The sequence below is a fragment of the Scophthalmus maximus genome, chromosome 5 (assembly GCF_022379125.1).
Source record: "Scophthalmus maximus strain ysfricsl-2021 chromosome 5, ASM2237912v1, whole genome shotgun sequence".
Lineage (NCBI taxonomy): Eukaryota > Metazoa > Chordata > Actinopteri > Pleuronectiformes > Scophthalmidae > Scophthalmus > Scophthalmus maximus.
Window position 1 is genome coordinate 15,600,401 of NC_061519.1, and position 24,469 is coordinate 15,624,869.

Genomic DNA, 24,469 nt, shown 5'->3' on the forward strand with positions numbered 1-24,469 from the left:
GACCAATCACAACCCGACCTTGGGCATTTTTAGAAATAAGGGCGCAGGCAGGTGGAGAGGAAGCCAGTCTTTGTTTCTCTGTGTCTCGCTTGCCTCCTCTACGTCTGTGCTAAGTCCTCTCTGCCTTGCAGTGTCTTTTTTCATGCATCATCCTCAACAGCTCCTCGATTTAACAGTTAATACAGAAAGTCAAAACAGGGTCCGATCTTTTGATTGTGTTGTACTTTAGTTTTAGTATGATAACTTTACCAAATGATGTCTATAAAACACTGTAAAGCTACGCACAATGCTACCAGACAATGACAAATGGCTAATAAATACAGTCTTTGTTTCGGACAGCCTGTGACGGCAGAAGACAGTGTCCTTTGTGCTGTCCAGCTGAGACTGAAAATCATTGTGGTTAGCTCATTGTGCTCCATTCAGTGCTGACATTGGTCTTGTGTGTTCACTTTTTGGAATAATTACAATAAGGGTGTGGTAGGGGTGTGGGTAGTGAGTAAGAGAGGGTGTGGTTACAGACTGAGCCCACCTTCCAGTCTGATGGCCTGTGGGCAGTAGAAGTGCAGCAAGGCGGTCAGGGCACAGCCGTCTGTGTTGTCCTTCAGCAGGTTGTCCACCAGGGGGAGCGATGGAGCGCTCCGTTGCTGGCCATGCTCCCTCCTGTAGCGAGCCTGGAAAAAAAACAACCATGGCAACGGCACCGACATCACTCATATGTGTTGTCAGGAGGGATATGTACATATGGCTGTCCGATTGTGGGTGCAAACATCTGCAGACAGACTTTTATCTCCGAGCATCCCCACCATCAGTACACACGCACGCACACAGTATGTAAGTTAGTGTGGATTTGAGGAATTTTGATCAGAGGGTGGGATTCAGGCTCAATTCAAATGCAGATTGAATTGATCATGCAAATATTGAAAGACAACAATTCGAATGACAGAGTCACATTCATAACATTTCACCTTCTTTGTCTTTGAGGAGTGGTAAGCTTTCTAGATGCAGAGCAAGGAACAAATATTCATGCTAGCAAATTAAAGGTTTGAACTAACATAAATCTGCTGCACAATTCACTGGCACTCTAAACCAACATTGTGGCATTGTAACAGACAATGCATGTGATTTAGTGTTTAATAATAATCTGTTTTAGTGCATCCTTCCTGTCTGCAGGTTATCTCTCTGGGTCTATAAAAACCACAGAGACGACACAAAACATGTCTTCAGGGCAACAGTGCTCTCAGTCTGCTCATAAACCCACGAGTGGGGTCACATTTTCAGCACATATGATAAAAGCTTCACTCAGTCTGCGCACTGAGGAACAAAATGTTGTACTTTCATTTTGATTGGTTTGTATGAACATTTTTGACTAACTTGCCACTTTAACTGCACAATGCAGACAACAAAAATGGCAAATGAAAACAGAAAATGGGAACCTCCTGAGCCAGAGTCATTAGATTCAAATATGTGTTTCAAAAAACACATATCTAGTGTTGATATAATCATGCTACCGGATTGTACTTGCTCTCCCAGCTAGAGTTTCCTACTGTGAGAGGACCAGATTCAAAATGGTCACCATGTTATTAATCAGATCCCTAGAACTGTGGGGACCAGAGTTGGGGTAGGATCATTCGGTAGGGTAAGGCAGGGGTGTCCGGCCAATGCATGATGGGGCTTCAGGGCCACATGCAATGACAAACAAGGGGTGTGTGTGTGTGTGTGGGGGGGGGGGGGGGGGGGGATCATTGCAGGAGAAAGATTAAATCGAGAGGAGGTTGATTGTGGTGTTTGGTGAAGAGGACTTCTTCAGAATGGATGGACTTACAGGTACTAATCTCCAGTACCATTTGCTGGGAGACTTGATGGAGGATGTCGGTTGGACAAAAACAGGAGAGAGTGGGAGAGGAGTTAGGCCAACAGCAGGGAAAAAAGGTTCACTTTTACAACTGAGTCCGGGGCACAAAATACAAACACTGGAAGTAACTCAATCTGTTCTTAAATCTGTTTTTACAATCATCCTTCCACTTTTACAGAGTCGTTTTATCATCATGTATCACATGGAGATCAGGAACTTTGCCTGTTTCTCTAGCTAATGGAGCCTGAGTGTAGCACATCTTGTAAAAAAGATTTGTACCAAACATGGACAAACTAATCCCAAAAGTCAGCATGATTCATCCTCCGAGGAGCAGGAATGACTGAACAAATTTTTATTGTAATAGTCATTAACAGTGGTGCTGGTGGTGACTGTCGGGCAGAAAGGATTTCACATCTAAAGCAAGATGCCCCAATTTAAGAGTAAACCTTTCTTGTAAGTCGCTGTCTGTCTGTTCCACAGCCAGATCTTTTAAAACTTAGTTATATGCAGCATTCAATGAAAAAAACCAACCATCTTGCACTGTTATGGAATCCTTTAAAAATGTGGCAGTGGAGGTTAATCGTTCTTGGACTATATATAATGAAAACTAATAAACAGACAATAAACGGGACGTAAAAGTCAACCTCCTTGATGGAAGTAATCAAAGCTTCAAACATAAACAGAGCCTCCCACTGACTCAGATGTGTAAGCACCTACGCTGAGCACAGACATTCACACAGAATCCGCGCACACAGAAATGCTGAGGACTTGGTCATGAGACCACGGCTGAAGATTTTTCACACCATCCCAGAATAGACTTAAATTTACCGAGAAGGGTCTTGTGCTTAACCATTAGTGTGTGCGTGTGTTTGCGCAGGCGTGTATGTGTGTGTGTAATTATCTCCTCTGAGTATGTCCTCTTTGGTGAATAGACTTCTCTTGAAGTTGATAATGCGGAGAGGGAGCTGTGTGGTGGAGCACGGAGCAGGAAAGCAGCTGACTGACACTGAGTATACATCTTATTCCTCACACTCCTCAAATGACTCTGTTGTAGCTGGTTGCCTTTGACAAAGCCTGGCTGTGTATACTGTATGCGAGCTCACAGGATGACCGACGATAGACAGTGATCTTTCTTCACTACACCAACACATAAACAGTCAACGAGTGGGAGAAAATAAACTCCCACAGCAGAAAAAAAAGAAGCTCCCTCTAAACTGATTAAGCCGCTCATGATATCCTGAAGCTCTGTGAACATTTTTTTATTTTGCTTGGAATGAGAGCACAGAGACACACTCACCATGTGACACTGTGCAGCCAGTTTAGAACCTGTTGAGCGTGAAGAGTTTTATCCAAAATACCAAGGGTTCCCAATATCAGATTCAAATATCTCAACAACTATTGCTAATAAATGTAAAGTCCGTTGACTGTAGTGATCCCCTAACTTTTCTCAGTTTCACAATTTAATGTTGTTTCGAATGAGATGACTCAACAAATAATGGATGAATTGTCACGGAATTTGGTGTACACACAATTTTATAACTTTGATAAAAAACATAATTTTTAGAAACGTTGCTATTTTGACATACAAATGTTTACGTTAAGTCTAAACAGTAACTAATTAGAAGTTGTAGGCAACATACTGTTCCCCAGAGCATGAGGCCTACTGTGCTCTTGGGTGCATGATATTTACTATATCATCATACAATCTGTCGAATACTTTGGTGTTTGACATTCCCAATCCTCAGGTCTACTGTTTGTGTTTAGCACTAATTAGAAAAAAATGAAGGCATCCTTAAATGCTGAACTAAAACGGTGAACATGATGAATACACTTGCTATCGAAAATGGTAGCAATGTTCTCGTATTAGGATTTAGCTTGAGAAACCACTGCGTGTAAATACAGTGCAGCTAGCCTGGAGGTAGTCAGTTCAACTCAAGACATCTTTGAAATACACATTTAGCCTGAATCGAAATTTGAGTTTCAATGTTTGAGTTGGTGCTGAATTGCAGGAAGTTAATCACCTGTTATTTGCCTGTACACACACACACACACACACACACACACACACACACACTCACAGTGAGATAAAAAAAAAAAAAAAATCTCTTTTTCCATTTTATAACCTTCAGCCTTTTGTCACTGCCGCAGAGTACCGAACCGAGGCTGGGGGTTGTGACCCGAGGAGGCAGTGTGCTGCAGCTTCATGGTGAAGTGACTCGTGGAGGATGGTAGCTGACTGCTGTGTCTGTCCCAGCAGACTGACTCGTCTCACGTGGACCTTACGTAACTACGAGGCCTGCGGGATGACAACGCTGCCTCTGTCTGTCACCGTCTCTTCTGCCACAGCGGGCAACAGTTCCAGAGTGTCCGTCAACCCGTCTCCCACGCAGGTCTCCTTTTTCCCTTTGGGATTATCCCTCCTCACTTTTCCTCTCTCTTTAATTCTCCCCCGCTCTCTGTCTGTTTCACTGTCTCTCCTCCTCCGCACTACACTTCGTTTGCCTCCTCTAAACAGCAGTGCCGCGACTCGTGCCAACATTTCTCTGCAGCTGGTCTGAGACTGAGCTCATCTGTTCCTCTGATTTACAGAGCGCGGTGTACCGTGCACATTTATGCCTGTGTACATATGATGAGTGTCGGCATGTGTCTTGTATAGAAGTAGACATGTGCCCATGATCAGTAGCAGGTAAGAATTGAAACAAAAATGAAAAGCAAACATTCAGACTCAAAATTAAGAGAGAAGTCCTCTTATGCTGTTTTCGTTGCTGGTCAGTCTTAAAGGAATTGTTCAACATTTTGCTGAGGGTTAGGTGAGAAGATCAATACTTCTGTTATGTCAGTGATTGTAGTTCGAAGATGGAGCCAAGAGGTGATTAGCTCATCTTAGCCATAGACTGTTTATGAAAATGGACGCAGACTTTGGGTCGAGAAAGTAAAGCCAATGCGGAAGTGCCTGTAGGTGTACATTTGTTCAAAATGACAAGTCAAGAGTCTGCGAGTCTATGTTTGTATGTGTTTTGTATGTGTCTTCTTACTTTGTGTGTTACTGTGTTTGACTCCTGACAGGAAGTCTCTCTCAGCTTCTGCTCCTCCAAGAGGATGTCCCTCAGGTGTTCATTCACCTGGGGAGAGAGAGAGAGAGAGAGAGAGAGAGAGAGAGAGAGAGAGAGAGAGAGAGAGAGAGATTTTTTGATTTTGAAAACACAATGTTTATTAAGATTTACCAGAGAACATCACGGCCCTCTACAAATGAAATGAAAAAAACACACACAACAACAAAATAACAGAAAAACAGAATAAATCAGGTCATAAACACAGAGTGAAAGATGAGCTCTCCCTCCTCCACTGAACACACAGCCGTGGTGAAACACCACTGGTTCAAAAACTCTTGTATGTCGTTCATCAGAGAGTGGAACCTGAAGTCCACTCTCACTCTGGCTCTCACCAGAGACACTACATGTGTCAGCTCGTGTCCGGACACATTTCCTATCTTGTCTTTCCTGCTTTTATAAATCGACAAGATAGATAGATACTTTATTTATCCCGAGGGAAATTCCGGCATCCAGCAGCATTTACAAACATATAACGAGAGAGAGACAGAGAGAGGTCATATTTCCCATTTTCTCTTTTTTTGGGACACAAGCTGAATGGCGAATTTTTCGGGAAAGGAGAAACTAAAACATGGGGACAAGAGGCCCCTCACATACAAGGAGAATGTTTCACCACCACCTCTGCCCATTAACTACTGCTGCTAAATATGGCTGTAACCCAATATCTCAGCTGACTTCCAAATGTTGAAAGAACTTCCAAGATTACTCTAATAATAGGTTTTTTTTCTCCATTTCTTTACAATAACTGTTCTGTCTTCAAATGGGTTGTATAAACAGTGATGCAACAATTTTGCCTGAGGATGCTAGAGGTCACATCAGCCAATCCCAGCCATGCCGTGTCTCACACACACACACACACACACACACACAAACACAATCCCTCATGTGTTTGTTTGTGTTTGTAAATGAGTCCTACATGTGCAGCTTCCTCCTGTGAGCTGTATAATGGAGAAGGGAGCACGATTGGCTCTTTAGCTCGGAATGACAGTAATCATTACATGTTTCTTAAATTCATGTTTAAACAAAGTTAAATCAACACCTTCTGTGTCAAAATCCACTTGGAGGCAGTAAATGCAAAATAATTTGTAAGCTGTTGAAATAGACTAAAGATGCAATCACAGAGACTGAGCTACAACCCTCTTAAAGCTCACAGCCAACTTGAGGTCTGGCTTCACCCCTCCCATCCTGATTTAGCAGACCAGAGGCGGTTAGGCTGCGAGTTGAGTCAGTATCTCTGCATAATCTCTCCGACAAGATTACAAGTGCTTGGTGGCAGTTCTTCATGTGGCTCTCTTGGAAACCCATGAGAACCATCTTTGAACCGGCAGTGCGCTGACACACTTTCCGGCAACTCGTGTGCGATTTTTATATCCAGAGTCAAACAAAGAACCGTGTGTCAGATAAAAAGGTGCCATTGTTCAAGGCTCGAGGAAGTGCAAAGTTGTTGTCCTATGTGTGGTTTTTGTGTTGACCCGATTGTGCATCTGTGTGTGTTCTGTACCTTATTGATCCAGGTGGTGATTGCATCCTCGGTGTCATAAGGCAGCTCCTGGACGTGCCCGTCACCGTGTGAGGGTTCAGCGGAGGAGTATCTGTTGATGCAGGACATCACCCTCTCCACACTCATCATCTCCACTGTGTACGCCATCATCAGGGTATCTATGAGCGCCAGATGGGAACTCTGTCGAAGCACACAGCAGCAACAGACAGTTTAGAAAAAGATGAATTCAAATTCAGATCGACTGTAGACATTTTTCTTGACAATGAAGTCATTGCATTTTTGTGCTTCTGCACATTAAAATGGCTGTCAGCTGGAGCTACGCTTCTTGGGTATTTTTGACCTGCAAAGTCGCCCAAAATCGCGAACAACAAATAAACACAGAAATGTTCAAAGGTTTTGCTCTCTTGAAATCAGATGTGCAAATATTAACCCAGCTACAACACATATGAAGCAGCAATTACGATTTGACAACACTAACTTAAGTCTCCTTTTCGACAGTTAACCATGTATCCATCTCACTTTCATGCAAAACAACACATTTCTTGAACTGATTGTGAGGAATTAGCTGAATAAGGCAAAGGACAGTGCAAGTGTTGTCCCTTGTGCATGTAACTGGCAAAATCAGCTTTTCTCACATCTCTCTCGTTTTGCACTAATGGAATCACATGTTCCTCCATGGTAGCTTTTTTTCTTCTTATTATTTTTCACCCTGCTCCTGCATCCCACTGTCTTTCCTTCCTCTGCGTAGAATCGTGTTTGTTAACTTCAGCCAGAGCTCAGTGAGGGCACTGAACAGGTTTTTGCTACATAAGCAAAAGATCTTTCACTCGTCAAATAAACTTTTGTTGACTCAATGTGTACAATGTAGCAGGCCTTGGTTTCCACTGTGCCAACAGTAAATCTAGCATAAATCTTCAAACCCATTTTCTGTTGTGATGTCAACTGAGGACGTTCTTGTGCACAGCAGAGACTCTTGTCAATTGATATATTGATCTTTACAGAATCAATATTATCCAAAAATATATATTCTTATACAAAATGTCCCATACATTTGTACGTTGAGTTCGTACTGGCCATCGCGCAATGACATTTAGCAGGTACATGAATACATTTTGAGATAAACAGAATAATGTCAACATAATTATGGGGTGTCATTTATATATCTATCTATAATTGATTCAACGTGATGAAATATACAATCCATAAGTGGAAAAACTTTATTTGAATAAGAGTGGACTAATTTACGTGACTCTTACGACAAGTCTGGACCAATACCTGAAAGAAAACTCAAAACACAAGAATTCTCTGAAATCTCTTGTTCGCACGACTTTACAAACGGTTCTTGCATGAGGCCCAGTGTCTCCTATCAGTTAAACGCCTGTAGTATTTTTAGGTGCACAATTACCTACATTTGAGTCATTTACTTCATGTTTCTAAAAATCAACACCTACACAAAGCTTGACATTCTCCTGGCCTTTCTAATCCCATTCCAGGCTGGTCAGATCAGCAGACCTCCCCTTCCCTTTCCTGTCACGCAGCACGTCTACTCAAAAACATTTACGCACTCTGTGTGTGTGTGTGTGTGTGTGTGTGTGCGGGTGAGCGCGCTTAGATCTGCCTACCTAAGCATCTGTGTCCTTTTCCAACCTAACTGAACAAACATCTGAAGTCAGGTGTTCCATGGTTCAGGTGTCTCAAACCAACAAGCAGTTTGTGAGTGCGTACTGTCAAGCACAGGCCTCTATTCATGACCACCGGGCCTCTTGTAACAGCCAGAGTGAGAGAGTGTTTCCCCACGGAACCAACAACTGATCCTGTGCTACGACTCTGGATTGCTCCTGGTGCTCAACGTCAGCACCACATGCTCCTCTCTGCCAGTCTAAACAGACAACGTCTCCAGAGGAAACATGGCTGGTAGAACGCGACTCCTCATGGAAACTCAACTGTCACGTGATGTCATTAGCTGTTCCTTGAATCTGTTTAGGTTAAAAAACACATGATTACTCATTCATCCTCATGATCTTGGTAGGGCTGCAATTAACAAATATATAGTTTGATTATATATAAAATAATAAAACTGTACTAATTATCATCAGTTGTTGTTGTTTAGTCCACGGTGGTGATTTCAAATGTATTGCTCTGTCAGACCAAAAGTTAAAAACTAAAAGTTATTAACCCTCTGAACCCTATGCCATTTTTTCCTATTTTTGGTCTGCAGCGTCACCTCGTGTAATATGCTTGTCAAACCTCAACCCTGTAATGTACAGTCAAGATATACATCTTTTTTTTTCAGGACAACCTGCCTATCAGAATATGTGTGCTTCAGTGATATCACATGAATGTATAAATAGTTACGTACTTTATGTAATGTTGAACCGTACACCTGTAGTGAATTACATGAGTAAACAGGATTGTTTGGTTTGGCGCTCGCACACATGGGCCTGATATTGAACTGTCGAGGAAACCGCCTGAATTCCTGCATTGTCAGGATATTGCCAGAAATCTGACATTCTCCTCCAGAGGTACAAGGGCCAGAGGGAGGTAGGGGGTGAGAGAGAGAGAGAGAGAGAGAGAGAGAGAGAGGGAGAAGAGAAAAAACATGATTTTCATAAAAACCCACTGAGCTTTAACTGTGATTGAAGCTTTTCTGAACTCATTTGCATAAAACTTCTAAATCTTTAATTTTTTTTAGAAGCTTGTGCAGGTGTCTGTGCATACGTGTGTGTGTGTGGGGGGGGGGGGGGGATTTTTTAAAATGAATTTAAATGGCAATGACAAATCACTACGTCCTTTTAGCTTTTAAGGGGTTTTAAGAAAAACGACGGCCGGCTCGTTCGACAAAAACATTGAACCAGAACTTTTACAGCAAAGCAACACAGTGTCATCTGGCTCATTCCTGGAAGATGACTGTAATTAACATAAATATTGTTTACATGCTTACAGTCAGTGTAGGTCTGTCTGTGTGACTGTTTCCATTGTGACATTTCATCAAACGCTAACAGACGTGTGTCTTTCTGTGTCCATATTGTGTGCACACTGTATGTACCTGTGGGTGTGTGCCTTTGATAGACAGCGTACAAGACATTATGTGGAGCCATTGCTTACATATCTACAGACTGCTCTTACATCCACTGGAAAAAAGGACTAATGTTGACACTAAAGCATGGATTTAAAAGCCATGTGCTGTCTATTATCCCTTCACAAAGACCTCTGGGATATGTGTGTGCGTGTGTGTGCAAAGAAGCAACACACACCTTATAAGGCTGTGGAAATGGCAGACACTGGCAGTCACTGGTCATAAAGAGCTGTAAAGAGCTGCAGTGCACAAAACCTCACAAGAGCATCACTATTTGTTCTCAGGTCTTTGGCCGTGTGTGTGTGTGTGTGTGTGTGTGTGTGTGTGTGTGTGTGTGTGTGCCTTCATCAATACGAAAGTAGAACAAAGCTGGAAAAACAGACAATCAAAAAAGTGTCTTTCTCCGCAGACATCACAAGTGTCCATCCAACACAGGTTAACGAACGCTCATAAAAACGACCTGCGTCTGAGCCACACGAGCGTTTGACTTTACATGATTGCCCTTTTGACACGTTAGTGTGTAAAGTTAAACTTTGCAAATCTTTCAGCAGAGGGCTTTTAAGATGAAGGTTCACGCCCCTCTGCAGACAAATTCAATCACCACTCCGTTTCTCTCTCTCTCTCTCAGCAGCACAGAACGAGCAGGAACAAAAAGTCATTGAGAAGTAAAAAAGAAAAGGAAAGGTGGAGAAAGGAAAGCACAAATCGTATGTACACCACTGCTGGAGATCTGAGAGCTATTGGGAGGTGTGTGTTCGTGTGTGCTTGTTTGAAGAAGGGGTTAAAGGAGGGGTGCGGCGGGAGGAGGAGGAAGAGGAGGGTGGGGGGTGTCTCATTTGTGCACCAGACGTGCTTTGACTCACTGTGAAACCCCACCCTCCACAGTGCTGCAGTATTGAACATCACGTCTCCTCTCCTCTCCTCTCCCATGCACTCTGCTCCTCTCCTCCCCCATCATCTCCCCTTCCCCCCCCTCCCTCCTCCCCCTTCTTTCCAGATGGCCATATTAACAGTGGGCCTTTTCCATTCGTTCTCTGGCACACACATGTCATCGCGCCCGCCAAACCGGCAATAACTTACCATTCCTCTCCATGCTGTATATTTCCCTCCCACTGTACGGCAGCTCTCCCCCCCCTTTCCATTTGTCCTCTTCTAGACTTCCACACTCACCCTTTCCTTTATTCTTTTGCTCTACTTTCCTGCTTCCTCGTAGTGTGCGGAAAAAATAGCAGCCCCCCTAAACTCAGTCTTCCCCCCTTTTCCCTTCTTTTCTCTACATAGCCATTCGCCCTCTGACATACTGCCACACTCCTCCTCCTCCCTGAGAGGAGTTATTCCTCTGTTGCACACTATTTGGAAAACCATGAGGTCATCATTTTCTCTGCAGATATACAGTACTGTGACCCAAAATGAAAAGCCTGGACTTTAGCGTGACTGAAATTATCCTGCTGAGTCCACAAATACACACAGACACACACACACACACACACACACACACACACACACACACACACACACACACACACAGACACACACAGACTGTTCCTCTACTTTGCAGAACAAATCTGCCTGATGCCTAAAGCCCGGCTGTACACAGATGAAGGTCGGCAGTGTTAGGGGACAAATGGGCTCTGCGGCTAATTTGTCACTAAAAATTTCCACTAAATAACCAGGTATACATATATAGACATACACAGTCACTTTCACAGGTGTGAAAGGACACAGAGCCATTTAGCGCTGCACCACCACTCCCGCCCATCACTCCATGACATCCTCAATCAATGAATGATGTAGCTAGCACAATCTACTGTAAACATAAAAATGTCCTTGACTGGTGATTCCCTGGAGCTGTAAAAAAAAAAATTGAAAAGAACAAAAGCAGAGGGCAAATGAAACACAGCTACAACTTAAGAGAAAATGTGTGGGGCACTGGCGAAGTTGATGAAATGTGCTTAAGCTTCAGTTAAATACTCAGTAGATAACGATGGTTTGGTCTCATTTAATCCATAAGGACGAGGGTTTGGATGAGACAGAGGCAGGAGCAGGAGAGGGAAAAAAAAGAGGAAGACAAAACCGAGAAGGTGGAGAAGGGATAGAGAGACACACAAGAGTCGTGGGGGAAAGAAGACGGAGAGAGACAGAGTGAGAGCAGGAGAGGGAGGGGGCTTGTGTGCACTGCAATGCAGACACCTTTTGGCGTCAGCAGAAGTGGCAGGCTCCAGCCATGTGTGTGCTCTTCTTCGTTCATAAATCAAACCAAAAAACACCCCATCCATGAATGGTTTTTAAGCTCTGCTCAGGACCAGTAAAACGTGACAGTATTATGTTATAGCGCCGGAAGAATTAACAGTATTGTCAATAAGAGGGTACTAACGACATTTGTGATAAAAGCTTCTTCCAGCCGCTCAGATGTGATGATGTGCTGCTTGTCCCCGTCTCATGAATCATAAACTGATTATCTTTGGGTTTTGGAAAGGTGGTCGGACAAAAAAAGCAATATGAAGAAATCACACAATGTGTGTTTTTTTCCTCCATTATTTTCTGACATGTTATGGACTAAATGACTAATCAAATCTGAAATAATGAATAGCTGAATCAATAGCAGCCTTATTATGTTCTTTCATCTGGTTCTAGATCCAGTATTAACAACATAATACCAGAATATTTTTTGCTAGATGAGGTACTGTAAGGCATTTTTTGCCCTGCGCCGTCTAATGACACAGAGACCGAACAGTGAGTAATGGGTTGCTATAGGAAACCCGTCATTAGTGGTTGTTTTTCGCTCAAGAGGACAGATCGAAGAGGGCGGTCTAACAGCAGGACACATGGAGCTGTGCACACAGACAAAAATCACACTACATCATGTAGCACACTTTACAGTAACACCCAATGTTATATTAGTGCTGCCACTGAATTCGATTGTCCGACAGAAAACTGTTTGCCAACAATTCCAATTTCAGTAATTTATCAAGCAAAAGTAGCCAGATATTTGCAGTTACCAGTTTCTTGCAAGTGTGGATAATATGCTGCTTTTCTCTTCCATTTTGAATCTAATATGTTCGTTTTTTGGACTGTTTGTTGGTTAAATCAAGCAATCTGAAGCCGTAATCTTGGGCATTGGTACAAGTAATGAAAAAAATCCTTAGTTGTATCCCCTGGTTTATAAGCTTGTGTGCTCACGCGTGTTGGAAATGAACAGATTGAGATCTATATCAACCCAACACATTTCACACCTCATGTCTCCATGGTTCCAACTACACACTTAAGCAAACAGGTGTGAACGTGTATATTTATGTCCAGTGCAAAAACTCAGTGCATATGGATAAACTACACAGCAGAATATTTGAGTTTCATCACTGAATCTGCGCTCACCATGAGTATGGGTGTGCTGGTCAGGTCTCTTTCTGTGACCAGTCGGTCCTGGTCGGTGACGTACAGGCCTTTCTGGGCCAGGGCCTGGATGACAGCGTTGTGTCCCAGCAAAGGTTTGACGGCATCGCTGCGGAGGATCAGGCTCCCCGCCCGGCAGTAGAGCTCTGCAGACTGGAGCAGGCAGGCCACCGGAGGCTTGAGGTGCTCCTGGTTGTACTGGTCCCTGTAGAAAGGCTCGACCAGCTCCTCTGGTACTGCATCTGGTATCAGAGAGAGAGAGAGTGACAGAACAGGAGAGAGAGAATTTGTGTTAGATTGGAGTTATAGTTTTGAGCTCCTGACACACACACACACACACACACACACACACACACACACACACACACACACACACACACACACACACACACACACACACACACACACACACACACACACACACACACACACACACACACACACACACACGAGGTGATGGTATAGAAAACAGAGGGAAATCACAGTAGCCACTATGAGCCATCAGCTCAGTTAGTGGTTAGAGGCAGTTTTCAGAAAGGGAGTTTTCACTGTTCCAAAAATAAGCACACAAACGTCACATGTATATTTGTTGCCTCTTTAAATCCCTGTAGCGCCAAACAGGACAGGCGGTCTTGTGATCACAAAGAAGCCACAGTGTGCGTATGTGTATATCTTTTAGTCAGACAAGATCCTTGTATAGGAGTGTGTGTGTGTGTGTGTGTGTATGTGTGTGTGTTACAAAGCATGGAGCACCTTCTTATCTTGTTACCTCAGCAGGCGAATGGGATTTGATGAAAATAACTGAACAGAAAAAAACACAGAGCTTTCTTTCTTTCTTTCTACTATGTTGTTGTTAACCAGATGTTGTGACTCAAAGTTAAACTGCACTGGCCACTGAATGACATACATACTGTATCTATGCAGCATGTGTGTGTGTGTGTGTGTGTGTGAGACACATTTAAAACACTGCATGCTCCAGTATGACTGTATTCCTGGTGTGTGGGGTCATTTCCTCTCTACCACCTCTGAATCACACTGAGGGAAACAAAGGACACTAAAGGAAACTATCCTAAAGTTGCAGCGCTTTTTTGTTCTCTAACCCCTTTACAACATCATAGGAGCAAAACCAGCCCACAGAACAACATAATAATAAATCATCTAAAGCTTAGTTCAAGCAGTTTTCCAGTGGCGATGGTTAAAGCACCCCCCAGATTCAACCGTTGAGAATACAAATTTGACTTTTAGGTTCAGTCCCCAAACTCTTTCAAGAGCAAGACACACGCTTTGTTTTCAGATAGGCCAAATGGCATGTTTTCATTAACACTTGAACGTTCTTACGTATGTCTTCAGATTACCGTAAAGCTTTGATTTTAATAAAGTAGTATAAAGCATTTTAAAGCATTTAGTGCAGGGTTTTCTGGAGTTCATGAAAAACTGCCTCGTCAAGTGAAAACCCTCTTCTTTTGTTTTGGCCATCAAAGAGGAAACAGACAGGAAGTAGCTGCCACAGGAAGTCCAGGCACGTAGAAGACTGCTCCCCTGGAGACCCCCGCGGATCACAGCTCAGCACACACAAGCTCACGGTCAGCACAGCAGTGCTTATCTCTGCTGATTTACTGATCTTTGCTATAAAAACAAGTTCCGTTAGTCATCTATAGGTTGCCAGTTAGGAAGGATTTCAAAAGTCCTAACAGAAATTGAATTGAGTCAATTAGCTGGGGCTTGTAAGATGTGGTGACGGCTCAGTCTTCATTTGAAATAGCACTGATCTCCGTCTTGATACAGATCATTAACATGTGGAGTTATTATATTATATATATACTGTAGTATATCCCATCACAATGCATTGTGACATATAAAACACAGAGCAAAGCAAACAACCACGAGAAAATCACTGCTCAGCAGTTTGCTGATCAAAGCACTTGAAGTCCCTGAACTTCAGGGAAGGAGACTTCTGTAGTTTAAGAAGCAGAGCAGGATTCATTCCATCTTGGCTGGAAAGCATACTGAACCCCCTCCTCCATCTTATCACTAATTTTGGTGATATTGATGAGCTGCATTATTGCATCTAAGGGCATCTGATGAATAACCTGAATGAAAATGTTGAAAACCTGCTGCTGTGATCTGAATGGTGGAACGAGCTCCCCATTTACATCAGGACAGCAGAATCCCTTCAATGCTTTAGTCGCTGACTGAAAACTCAACTGTTCAGACTGCACCCTACTCCCTGAATTTATATTTTTTTTTAAATCTAAAATGAGCACTTGAAGCTGGTTTGTCCTATTTGATAAATGTTTATGCACTCAATCGATTCTTGCACTTTTGGGTAATATCTTCATGGTTGAATCTGCTAATATCAAGTCGCTTTGGACAAAGGCGTCTGCTAAATAAATATAATGTAATGAAGTAAAGTGCCCCAGTGACAAATTACCACCAGTTACACTAGTCCCTGCAGAGAAGTTTATCAAAAATCTATTCTGTAAATTCATTAGGCTGTTCACACTTAGCACTTACAAGCTGTTATGAAAATCTAAGGTGACCTTTGTTTGGCGCTGAAGTGCCAATCACAATGACAAAGGAAAAACACATTTGTTGTGTTTCCTTATTTGTTGACGTGTTTTTGGATTTGCCACATGTGCAGAACAATCAGCCCACATCTTAAACAGCAAACATTTTGAGAGTTGTACGCCAATTTTTTTTCCGAAACCCTCTTTTACCCTTGTTTCTGCTTTAAATCACTTCTCTTCTCATTGCTGGCTATTGGGAACTAATTTTTTAAGGCAGTGCATATCTCTCTAATCCATCTCTCTAAAGTTTAAGCTGATGAGAAAGTCGTTACATCTGGTCGCAACACCAGAATCAAACCATCGCCCATCCACACAAGGCTCCGAGGACCGCTTATAAACTGGGGCTCAGTTCTCGGCCCTGCCAGGGAGCTGAAACTGTGTCAGCGGAGGGTCGGGACAAAACAAGGCACTGGAGTATATGCTAACAGCCGCAGATCATGTCGAACTAAGCCTGGCTCTCTCACATGTTACTGCATTGTATCTTGCATGTCTCGTCTCCAACATTTCATGCTCTCTGGGTTTTGAGAAAGGAGCCGTGTGCAGCTTTAATTGACTCACACCGTTGGATCAGTGGCCGTGAATCGGAGGTCTCTCTTTTGATCTGGCTCTTTCTAGGTTCGTCTGTCAGTGGCGGCCGCTCATTGACTTCGGATACTGTACACGGAGGAGCAGCTGTTAAAAGCATTCATTAGGAGCTGGAGTAAACCTCTGGGCTCAGAACAGGCTGGAATTACTCAGTCGTTATGAGGCCAGGCTGCCAGAGCGGCTTCCAGACCACAGTGAGGGCAGGAGACAAGTCTGGGTTGTATACATGAAGTATTGGGTATAAAGTATAAAGAAAAATTAGTTTTAAAACCGTCAAGGGAAGAAAAGTATATACTAGTCCACAGCTTGTGTGGTATTGCATGAACCATATGAACTATACTCAGCTACAATACTGTACTGGAGAGCGATTATCTGAAGTAGAGCTGAAACGGTTTCAACTCTTGTCTTACATTTGTATATTTTGGAATTATACATTCATTTTTATGGAAGTGAAATATGGGTGTAACAATCCTCCAAAGTCACGGATCAGTTCACACCTTGGTTTTTAGTTTTTGTTTGTTTTTTAAGGAGCTGGGTTCCAAAATGTTTCAACGCTGTTGACCTGAGTCGGGGTCGTCAGTGTAGGGGGCTTGAGCCAATTAAACCAAACTAACTTTTACCACAGGCCTCATCACTGGATCACGATTGGACGATACAGTCAGGTGACATGTGCAGTATGGGAGTTTCTGTTTATCATTTGATTTTCTGATCAAACTATTATTAGATTAGCCGCAAACGGTACTTCAGTGAGTTGTAGCCCTACATGTGATTATGTTACAAGACAGACGTCGAGGCCTCGTCTGTTGATAACTTGGTTAGTCATCGAATGGTGAAGGCTGTCAGTGAAGATCTGGGTTACATAACAGGCCTGGTCTGACTTTGGCGATGGGGAATCGTCAGCGTTAGGCGAGCAACAGGTTAAACCGAAAATCCTGTGAAATGAGCAGTGGTGTAGTGGATTTGACCTTTGACCTTCAGGTAGATGGAACACACTGCAGTAAACAACAATACATTCAACAGGCCAAATATATTTCACATTATTTTGATATTACTCATTGTATGGGGGGGGGGATGACTCATGCCATTAAATATTCTGACACATTTTCATTCAAATGCTGCTATTTGGTAGAATAAAACCTTGAAATATTTCAGTTTCTATCACTGATAATAAGGGACGAGCACTTTAAGAGAGTATAGTTAATGGGAGTTAAGATTTGCAGGCCGTTGTTTACAACATGGTCCCACTAGATCGACCCGCAGGTCGCACGCAGCATCATCATCATCGTCATCATCATCATCATCATCATCATCGCCATGTCAGATCATTATCGCCCCAGCAGTGTTTTTTTCTTATTCTACAGAAAGCTCGTCCAGAGAGGAGAACTCTTTGACGAGCCGGAGGCGCCACCCACCCGAGCCGAACGCCTTGGCCACCAGCCACGTCAGGCTGCAGGAGACCTTGGCCCTGGTGAAGTCGTAGTGCTCGAAGCCGCGGATGGCGGGGACGATGAAGGTCCGCCTCGTCCCCCGCTCGTCCGCCGCGTCCCCCATCGTCTCCGTGTCGGGAGGAGGAGCAGTCAGCCAGAGGAATTCCTCCCGACTGCGGATGACATCGCGTCCAGAGGAATTCCAATGCAGAAAAAAAAAAGGGAAAAAAAAAATTCCCCTTGTCCCCGACCCCCCCCAAAAAAACCCAAAAACTTTGAGCTTCGGCTCGACGAGTTTCACAGGGAGCTCCTCGGAGACGTGAGCGCCATCCTCCCGCTTTCTGTCCTTCTGTCCTAGTGATATCCTCTAGCCCTGACGGCGCGGCGCAGTTTGGGAACAGGGGTTTCGGAACATTTCCTCCATTCCCTGGTCGGTTCTTTTATTATCCTCAGGCCGACGTGACGGGGCAGCTGTGCGGTCACAGTCCGACGCCACAGGACGCGCTCACACACGAGCCGAAGAGCCCGTGTGGGTCCATGTTGCCCCTGGCTTTCTCGCCGAACAGTTTGCGCCCTTCTGCCTTCTCCCTCTCCGCGGCGTCTCCTCGCTGCGCTGCTCCTGCCGCACTGATCGGAGGATGCAGCGCGTTGCGCATGCGCGAAACCGCCGCCTCGTCTGTTCATCCCTGGTAGGAGGATGATGTCGGAGGCAAACAAGGCGGCAGCGGGATTCGGCCCAAATGCTGTTTCCACAGGGAAACTTTCACGGCAACGGAGGATTTAGAGGAGCATACACACACACATACCAAGATATGCGATCCATTATGTAAAAAATACCCAAAAACGTTGAATGAGGAGCAACTGGACTTGGATGTAGACCCTTGACGAGGTCCAGTTGCTCCTGATTCAACGCCTTTACTTTAGAACTATGACCTGGATGAATGAGAATCTCCACAGACTGACACATTTTTTTCCCCATGTTGTTTCAATTATGACAGATGGCTTATTGGAAAAAAAAAACCTACTTCTGGTTATACTTTCTATTTTGTAGGATTTAATGTGATATATACTTCATAATTTTGACACTTTTACTTTCACTGCCTTAATCAGCTTCCATTCGGTTATTGAAGATGAAGGCAATGTAATGAACAAAAATCGTTTGCGCAGATTCTAATTCATCCAGGTCATAGTTGTCCAAAAGGCGTTAAATCGGGAGAAACTGGACTTGACTTGTAAAGTGTTGGAGATTTTTTCAGGTCTCATTCAAGAGGCTTCTTCAGCTTTAACTGAGTTGTGGCGAAATCCTGGTTTCGCGTACCTGGATAACCAAGCCTCTTGTATGAGAGGCGAAGAAACATCTTCAAGGACCTACAACCAAGTCCAGTTTCTCCTGATTCAATGCCTTCTTGGATCAACGTTAATTATTGTATACATACATATATATATATATATATATATATATATATATATATATATATATATATATATATATATATATATATATATATATATATATATAATGGTGGAAATAGAAACGAGTGAGTGATCAACATGATCTAAAAAGTTTAGCAGCATGCAAGAGAACTTCATCAACCCACTGAGCTATCATCACGGACGTGCACAGGCTCTAACAACCAGTGGGCTGAATTGAAAAAGAGGCAAGTCGCTCTAACACAGGGCCCCAAGGAGGTTGTGGGGCTTGTGCAGATGCAGAAATATTTCTGTAAGTGCTTGAGTTGATGAAGTGAGTCACCTTATTTGAAAGGGTCAAGCCAGTTGCTAGCCTGCATGATTTACAGACACAGACCAACATGGTGCACAACATGCTGCGTCTTTCAAATAAGAATGATTCACTTGATGAAGAAAAAAACAAATTAAGGGCCATCCTCCATACTTTTTTTGTGATACAAATGTCGACCATTAGCTGAAAAAAGGTGTGCGCCATGTGCCACAGTGCCCTTCCTATAAAACCAGCTTACTTTTTTGCTTTTTTGGAGAGAAAAAAATAAGAAGAACATAGCATGAGTGTCCTATTAGAACAAAAAATACCAATCAAACATTGTGTATGCTGTAGGTACTGTATAAGGTACCCCCATAAGGCACATTAAGATTAGAAGTTACCACGACATTTGCATATTAATGGTTTAATGATGTCATTCATTCAACAATAAGAAGTAAATGATTGTTGATCTAAACCCGTACTTGATTGCACAGGGTTTTTTTTATAGTGGAGTATCTTCCAACATGAAAATTGCTGCAGAAAAGGATTTCTATATTTCTTCCATCGTTGATTGAAGCCTAAATAAGCAGTAACAGAATTTTAAAAGACTGAATAGAAAAAAAGGGATATCTCAGCAGCCATATAGAAACTTTAGACATCAATCAAAGTGTCATTCTCCTACATATGGATAGGACAACAGTTAGAAAAATAAATAAAAATGGGTTTGTAAAGTATCTTTCCAAGCCAGATAAAAGTGCAAAGTTGGGAAGATAAAGTAAAACAAGAGATATACAAATTTTAAAAACTAATGTTGTTAAAGACGACACTTAACGACACGTAAGTCTGGTCTTCTGATGTAGTTCATTGTCTATCACTGAACCATCAAAAACACTGTCTGTGAAACTCAGAGGACAGATTGACTCATGGACAAACTGTCATACTCATATATAATATATATATATATATATATATATATATGAGTTCATCCTAGTAAAACAAGAGTCTGAGTCGATCAGTCGACACTTACAAATCATTTCAACATTTATTGGCAACCAGCATATTTTGTTAACAATCTGTTACTGTTGTTCTCAGCAACTAAACCCATGAAAGTGTTACCACTGAAAAGGCGAAAAACTTCATCCAAATGAGATCCTATAAAAGTCAAGATCACGGACGTGAAGGATCATATTGAGGAGATGGCCCCAACTGCTATGAACTTGGAAATCTAGAAATCCAATCACCAAAAGTTAAAATATTTACAGTTACCTTTAAACTGTACCTTGGCAAAGCGAATTTACAGTACACACACTCATCTGAACACCCTCGTCGAATACTGAATAGCTTAAAAGTCTGATTTTATTTAACCTCTTTTAGCTCTCTGATGCAAAAAAATGTAATGCTGTTGGCTTGACACTGCACTTCAGAGGCTCCTGAGAGGGGCAATGAGAAAAATGTGACAACATCACATCCTAGTGTCTGCGCTGGGTTCACACAGCGGAAGAGGTCGGGAGCTATGTACCAATAATCGGTCAGCAGATGGCAGTCCTCAGCTGAACATTAATCTAAAACGTCTCTGTTCTGCCCAGTGAATCATTGAAGGTTACAAACAGGTCGAAGTACACTGAAACAAATCTGCATTGAATATCCAATAGTGTTTGCTATAGCTGTGACATTTTATCCCCCAGGAAAATATCAATTTAACATTTTTTACCAATGTCAGTTTATTGCTACTCCTCAGAGTAAACTGAATCATCCTTGTCTATACCTCCAAAGTGATCCACAGTCATTTGAGAGTCATTACCAATCATTATGTATTGAGCATTTTCAATATGGATGCTTGGTGGTTGCCTCCTGCCGTCGCCGCCATCCTCTTCTGGTTCAACACTGAGACCAAGAAGAAGTCTTTGTGTCACCAAAAGCCTCCGGTTCTCTCGCTCCTGCGACTGTGCCAGTTTACACTCTTGTATAAACTGCTTTTCATATTCGTTTAACCGCTTTAGTTCGTCCTGTCTCTCCATCTGTCTTTTCATTCTCTGTCCCTCTTCCCAGATTCTCTTTTGATTTTTAAGTTTTGCTGGAGACAAGGAGCTTCGTACCTTCCTCTCAAAGTTCCTGTTCTCGTCGAGTGGAACTATTGTATGCAGGACCAGGGGCCAGCTCTGTTTTGGCAAAGGGTTCTCCCGTGGCAGCAGAGGGATAACAGTGTTGTGCTTGTATTTCTTGTTAATGGAGTTGATAAGGGCCGTGTCCGTCTCCGTCTCCACCATACGAGTGTTGAAGTTGCGTGTGAGCAGCAGGATGGTGAAGGCTGAGTTGTTGATAGCATCCTCCACACACTTCAGAGTGCTCCTTCCAGGGATGGCAAAGTCCCCCGAGAAAGTTGCACCTTCCCATCCGCTGACCGTTTCCAGTCTTTCCTTCAAGTTCTCGGCCACATCTGTATCTTCTGGTGCGTGCAGGATGACAAATGCGTAAAAGACTGCCTCTTCCTCCTCTTCTGCACCTTTACTTTCATGCTTCTCTTTTGAATCAGGTACAAACGTTTTTGTTGCAGCGGGTAGTTTGGTGGATTCGTTTGGAGTCTTAATCTGAACGTGAGGACCAGCCGACTTCCCACACACCGCAGCAAATGCTGCATCCATCTTTGAGACTGTCTTTGCTTCAAGCAGAGCAGGTTCCCTGGGTTTTGTCTGAGGCTCCTCCGATGAATGAGACTGCCGAGGCGCGAGGAGGACACTAGTCTTGGGTTTGGTGTTATCCGATGTCTCTGGAGCCATTGTGTCCCCATGAAATGAGGCTGTTGGGGGTATACTAATCTCTAGATGAGTTGGGTATGAGGGCATTGACAAGCTCACCTGCAGAGGGCTGGCAAGACTATAAGCTCTCTCTGACTGATCAGTAGCTTTTAATGTCATGTTTATTTCATCCAGGCTGACAGACTTGAGGTCTCTCAAGGAGGACATCCACTCTTCAATCTGAGGCCCACAGACATCTTTAGCTTCTTCCTTGAATGGATCATATTCCAGATTCTCACAACTGCTTGTTTTGTGACTCTCCATGGAAATGGCTCTCTGATATGCCAGATTCCTCAGGAGGGGACCACACAGCCTCCGCTCAGACAAAACTCGAAAAATTCGAGCCAACACTGCCAAGGATTCTCCTGTTAACTCTTGGAATTCACCACAACTAGCCGCAAAATCTTCTAAATTCCCTCGACTCATTTGCCACCTTTCAGCCACGTGGTTAGCAAGGTAGTTGTCCTTCAGCATCTGGAGTTTGTCAAGGGCCCGATCCTCTCTATGGAGAATGATAAGGCACAAGGCGTGTATGATATTCTCCTCAGGAGACTCACCCAACTGAATCGTCAGGCTCAGCAGTCGCTCCGAAGGCTCTTTAGATAATATGTCAAACGCGTCTCTCAGTCCCGTCCCCTGATTTTCTTGTACCTCATGACTCATTTTCAGTTTTTCTTGCTACTCCACCTCCAGCCTTAAGTAGAATCCCACAGGATCACATGTGATTTCCCAACGTCGTCTTCCTCAGCGGTTCAAAAACATGGGAGAGGTTCACATTGTTTTGGACATTCTTGTATCTTTAAAGATATAAAAACAACAAGCGTCACAAATGGCACAGTCACAAGATTACTTTTTTTGTGCTTTAATTATGTAGCAAGTCAACTCATAGAAGTAGCTCAAATGGAATCTTATAAATCTAAATTTGTATTATTGTAAAACTGACCTTTCAGCTGATTCTCTAACACCGCATCAAGTTTAAAACTCCTCACCGGCACCGAGTTCCAGGTGCCATGACAATGAATATAGTCTGTGTGTTTCCAGCTTAAATAAGGAAGTCCCTCAGAGAACCTCTCTTCCAGTTCATTTCAACAGATATGAAACTCTTTTCTCTTCACAGGAAGCTTTTAGTGCACACTAGAGACGGAGCTGTGAGAACACCCCTCAGTCTCGTCAAACTTTTGGAGTTGAGTCGATCAGTAAACGTACCTGTGGCAGTCGACGGGCCTCTTCCCTGTTGGAGCAGTTTTGCAGAACATAGTGATGATGTCACAGAATGTGAAGTATGGGAACTCATGAGGGACAAAATACAAAAGCAGGAAGTGGCATTCATATCTGGTCAAAACAAAGTTCTCCACTTGGCAACATCAATTGCGCCCTCTTTGAGGGGATGCTTTTTCTTCATGCAAACATTCACCCCTACAATGTGAACTTTGTAACACGAAAAATAAACATTTGTGTGTCTAACTCTGTCACAATATTGCAAATCTGCTGAAAAAAGAAAAAAGAACTTGCGATTAGTGTGGAAGTCTCTAGCGCCTCGTGCACAATAGTCGCCGTAGAGAGAGGAATTCTGTCTTTCCCCCCTTCTCTGCTGAGAGGCAAGTGTATTTTTATCCACGGAGGAAACCTCTAACCCTGTATTTAGCAGGGGTGGGGTCACACCAGGCAGACTGCGAGCCAAGATCAGATCCCTCAATGCAGGGCAGACAGAGAGCCTCACTGTTCTCCGTGCTGAGTGCAGTGTGATAGGTTTACTGTATGACCACTTCTGAGGGATTACACTAACTCCATAGGAAGCGTGGTTTCTGTGCCTTCCGGAAATAGGACTATTGTAGGACTGGTATGTGTGTTTCTTCGCTGAATAAATTATTACCATTCAGCTGAATTATATTGCACACGCCACCAAGACCATGGCTCTGTTGTTTTAAGCACAGGCCCATCCATGGCCTACAGGCTAACACGCCAAGCCGACTGTTGGGACAGTATAAAAATCAATCGATGGGAAAGAGGAGGGTCAGAAATGGGGGAAGGTAGTTTTCTTTGGCTAAAGAGAGGGTAGACTGACTTTTCTGAGAGCACAGAAGGTTGTGATTTTGTTCTAACCTGGATTTGTATCTTATTCTGCCCTTTTGGCCTTAATAGCTATAAAACTAAATTGCTGTTTCGCTACTTTGGGGTTATATGAATAATAGGGATGGGGAGCAGTAGCATTTTATCAAATCTGAATCAGCTCGCTAAATCTGTATCCAAAATGTTTAATCGTTCTTGGTTATTTCTAGGTGGTGGTACGGAATGTCTTATCTAAAAATATATATATCTTGTTTTTATTTTTCTCAGTTTCGAGTCTAAAAGCACGAGATTTAACTGTGTCTGGCGTTCACCACTTTGTCACTGCTCTGTGACATTCATTAACCCTGTTCTGACAAAATTGCACTGTTCACTCTCT

At 43.1% G+C, this 24,469-nt stretch overlaps 2 protein-coding genes across 6 annotated transcripts in view; both read right to left on the minus strand.

The window, feature by feature from the left end:
• Positions 1–18,150, minus strand: part of camsap2b (calmodulin regulated spectrin-associated protein family, member 2b) — a 28,281-nt gene extending 10,131 nt beyond the window's left edge. For 2 of the 4 annotated variants that reach the window (XM_035634685.2, XM_035634683.2), the window contains exons 1-6: positions 17,494–18,150; positions 12,912–13,171; positions 6,464–6,643; positions 4,888–4,974; positions 1,823–1,855; positions 530–671 (exon numbers count right to left, since the gene is read on the minus strand). In XM_035634685.2, the coding sequence (XP_035490578.2) occupies positions 530–671; positions 1,823–1,855; positions 4,888–4,974; positions 6,464–6,643; positions 12,912–13,171; positions 17,494–17,632 (841 nt within the window). In that variant the 5' untranslated portion in view covers positions 17,633–18,150. The remainder of the gene's footprint in view (positions 1–529; positions 672–1,822; positions 1,856–4,887; positions 4,975–6,463; positions 6,644–12,911; positions 13,172–17,493) is intronic. The other 2 variants (XM_035634688.2, XM_035634684.2) reach the window with 1 other exon arrangement.
• Positions 18,151–20,246: 2,096 nt separating this feature from the next.
• Positions 20,247–23,335, minus strand: ticam1 (toll-like receptor adaptor molecule 1). Of its 2 annotated transcripts, none has more exons than XM_035635175.2 (2): positions 23,230–23,335; positions 20,247–22,820 (listed from the first exon to the last, which is right to left on the minus strand). In XM_035635175.2, the coding sequence occupies exon 2, from the start codon at positions 22,684–22,686 to the stop codon at positions 20,956–20,958; it is 1,731 nt and encodes a 576-aa protein (XP_035491068.1). In that variant the 5' UTR covers positions 22,687–22,820; positions 23,230–23,335; the 3' UTR covers positions 20,247–20,955. The 2 variants fall into 2 exon arrangements, with proteins under 2 accessions (XP_035491068.1, XP_035491069.1); XM_035635176.2 differs by lacking the exon at positions 23,230–23,335 and adding an exon at positions 22,967–23,218.
• Positions 23,336–24,469: the final 1,134 nt, after the last annotated feature.

Coding starts and splice junctions, on each gene's coding strand:
- ticam1 (XM_035635175.2), bottom strand. CDS start 22,686: ATGAGTCATGAGGTACAAGAAAATCAGGGGACGGGACTGAGAGACGCG.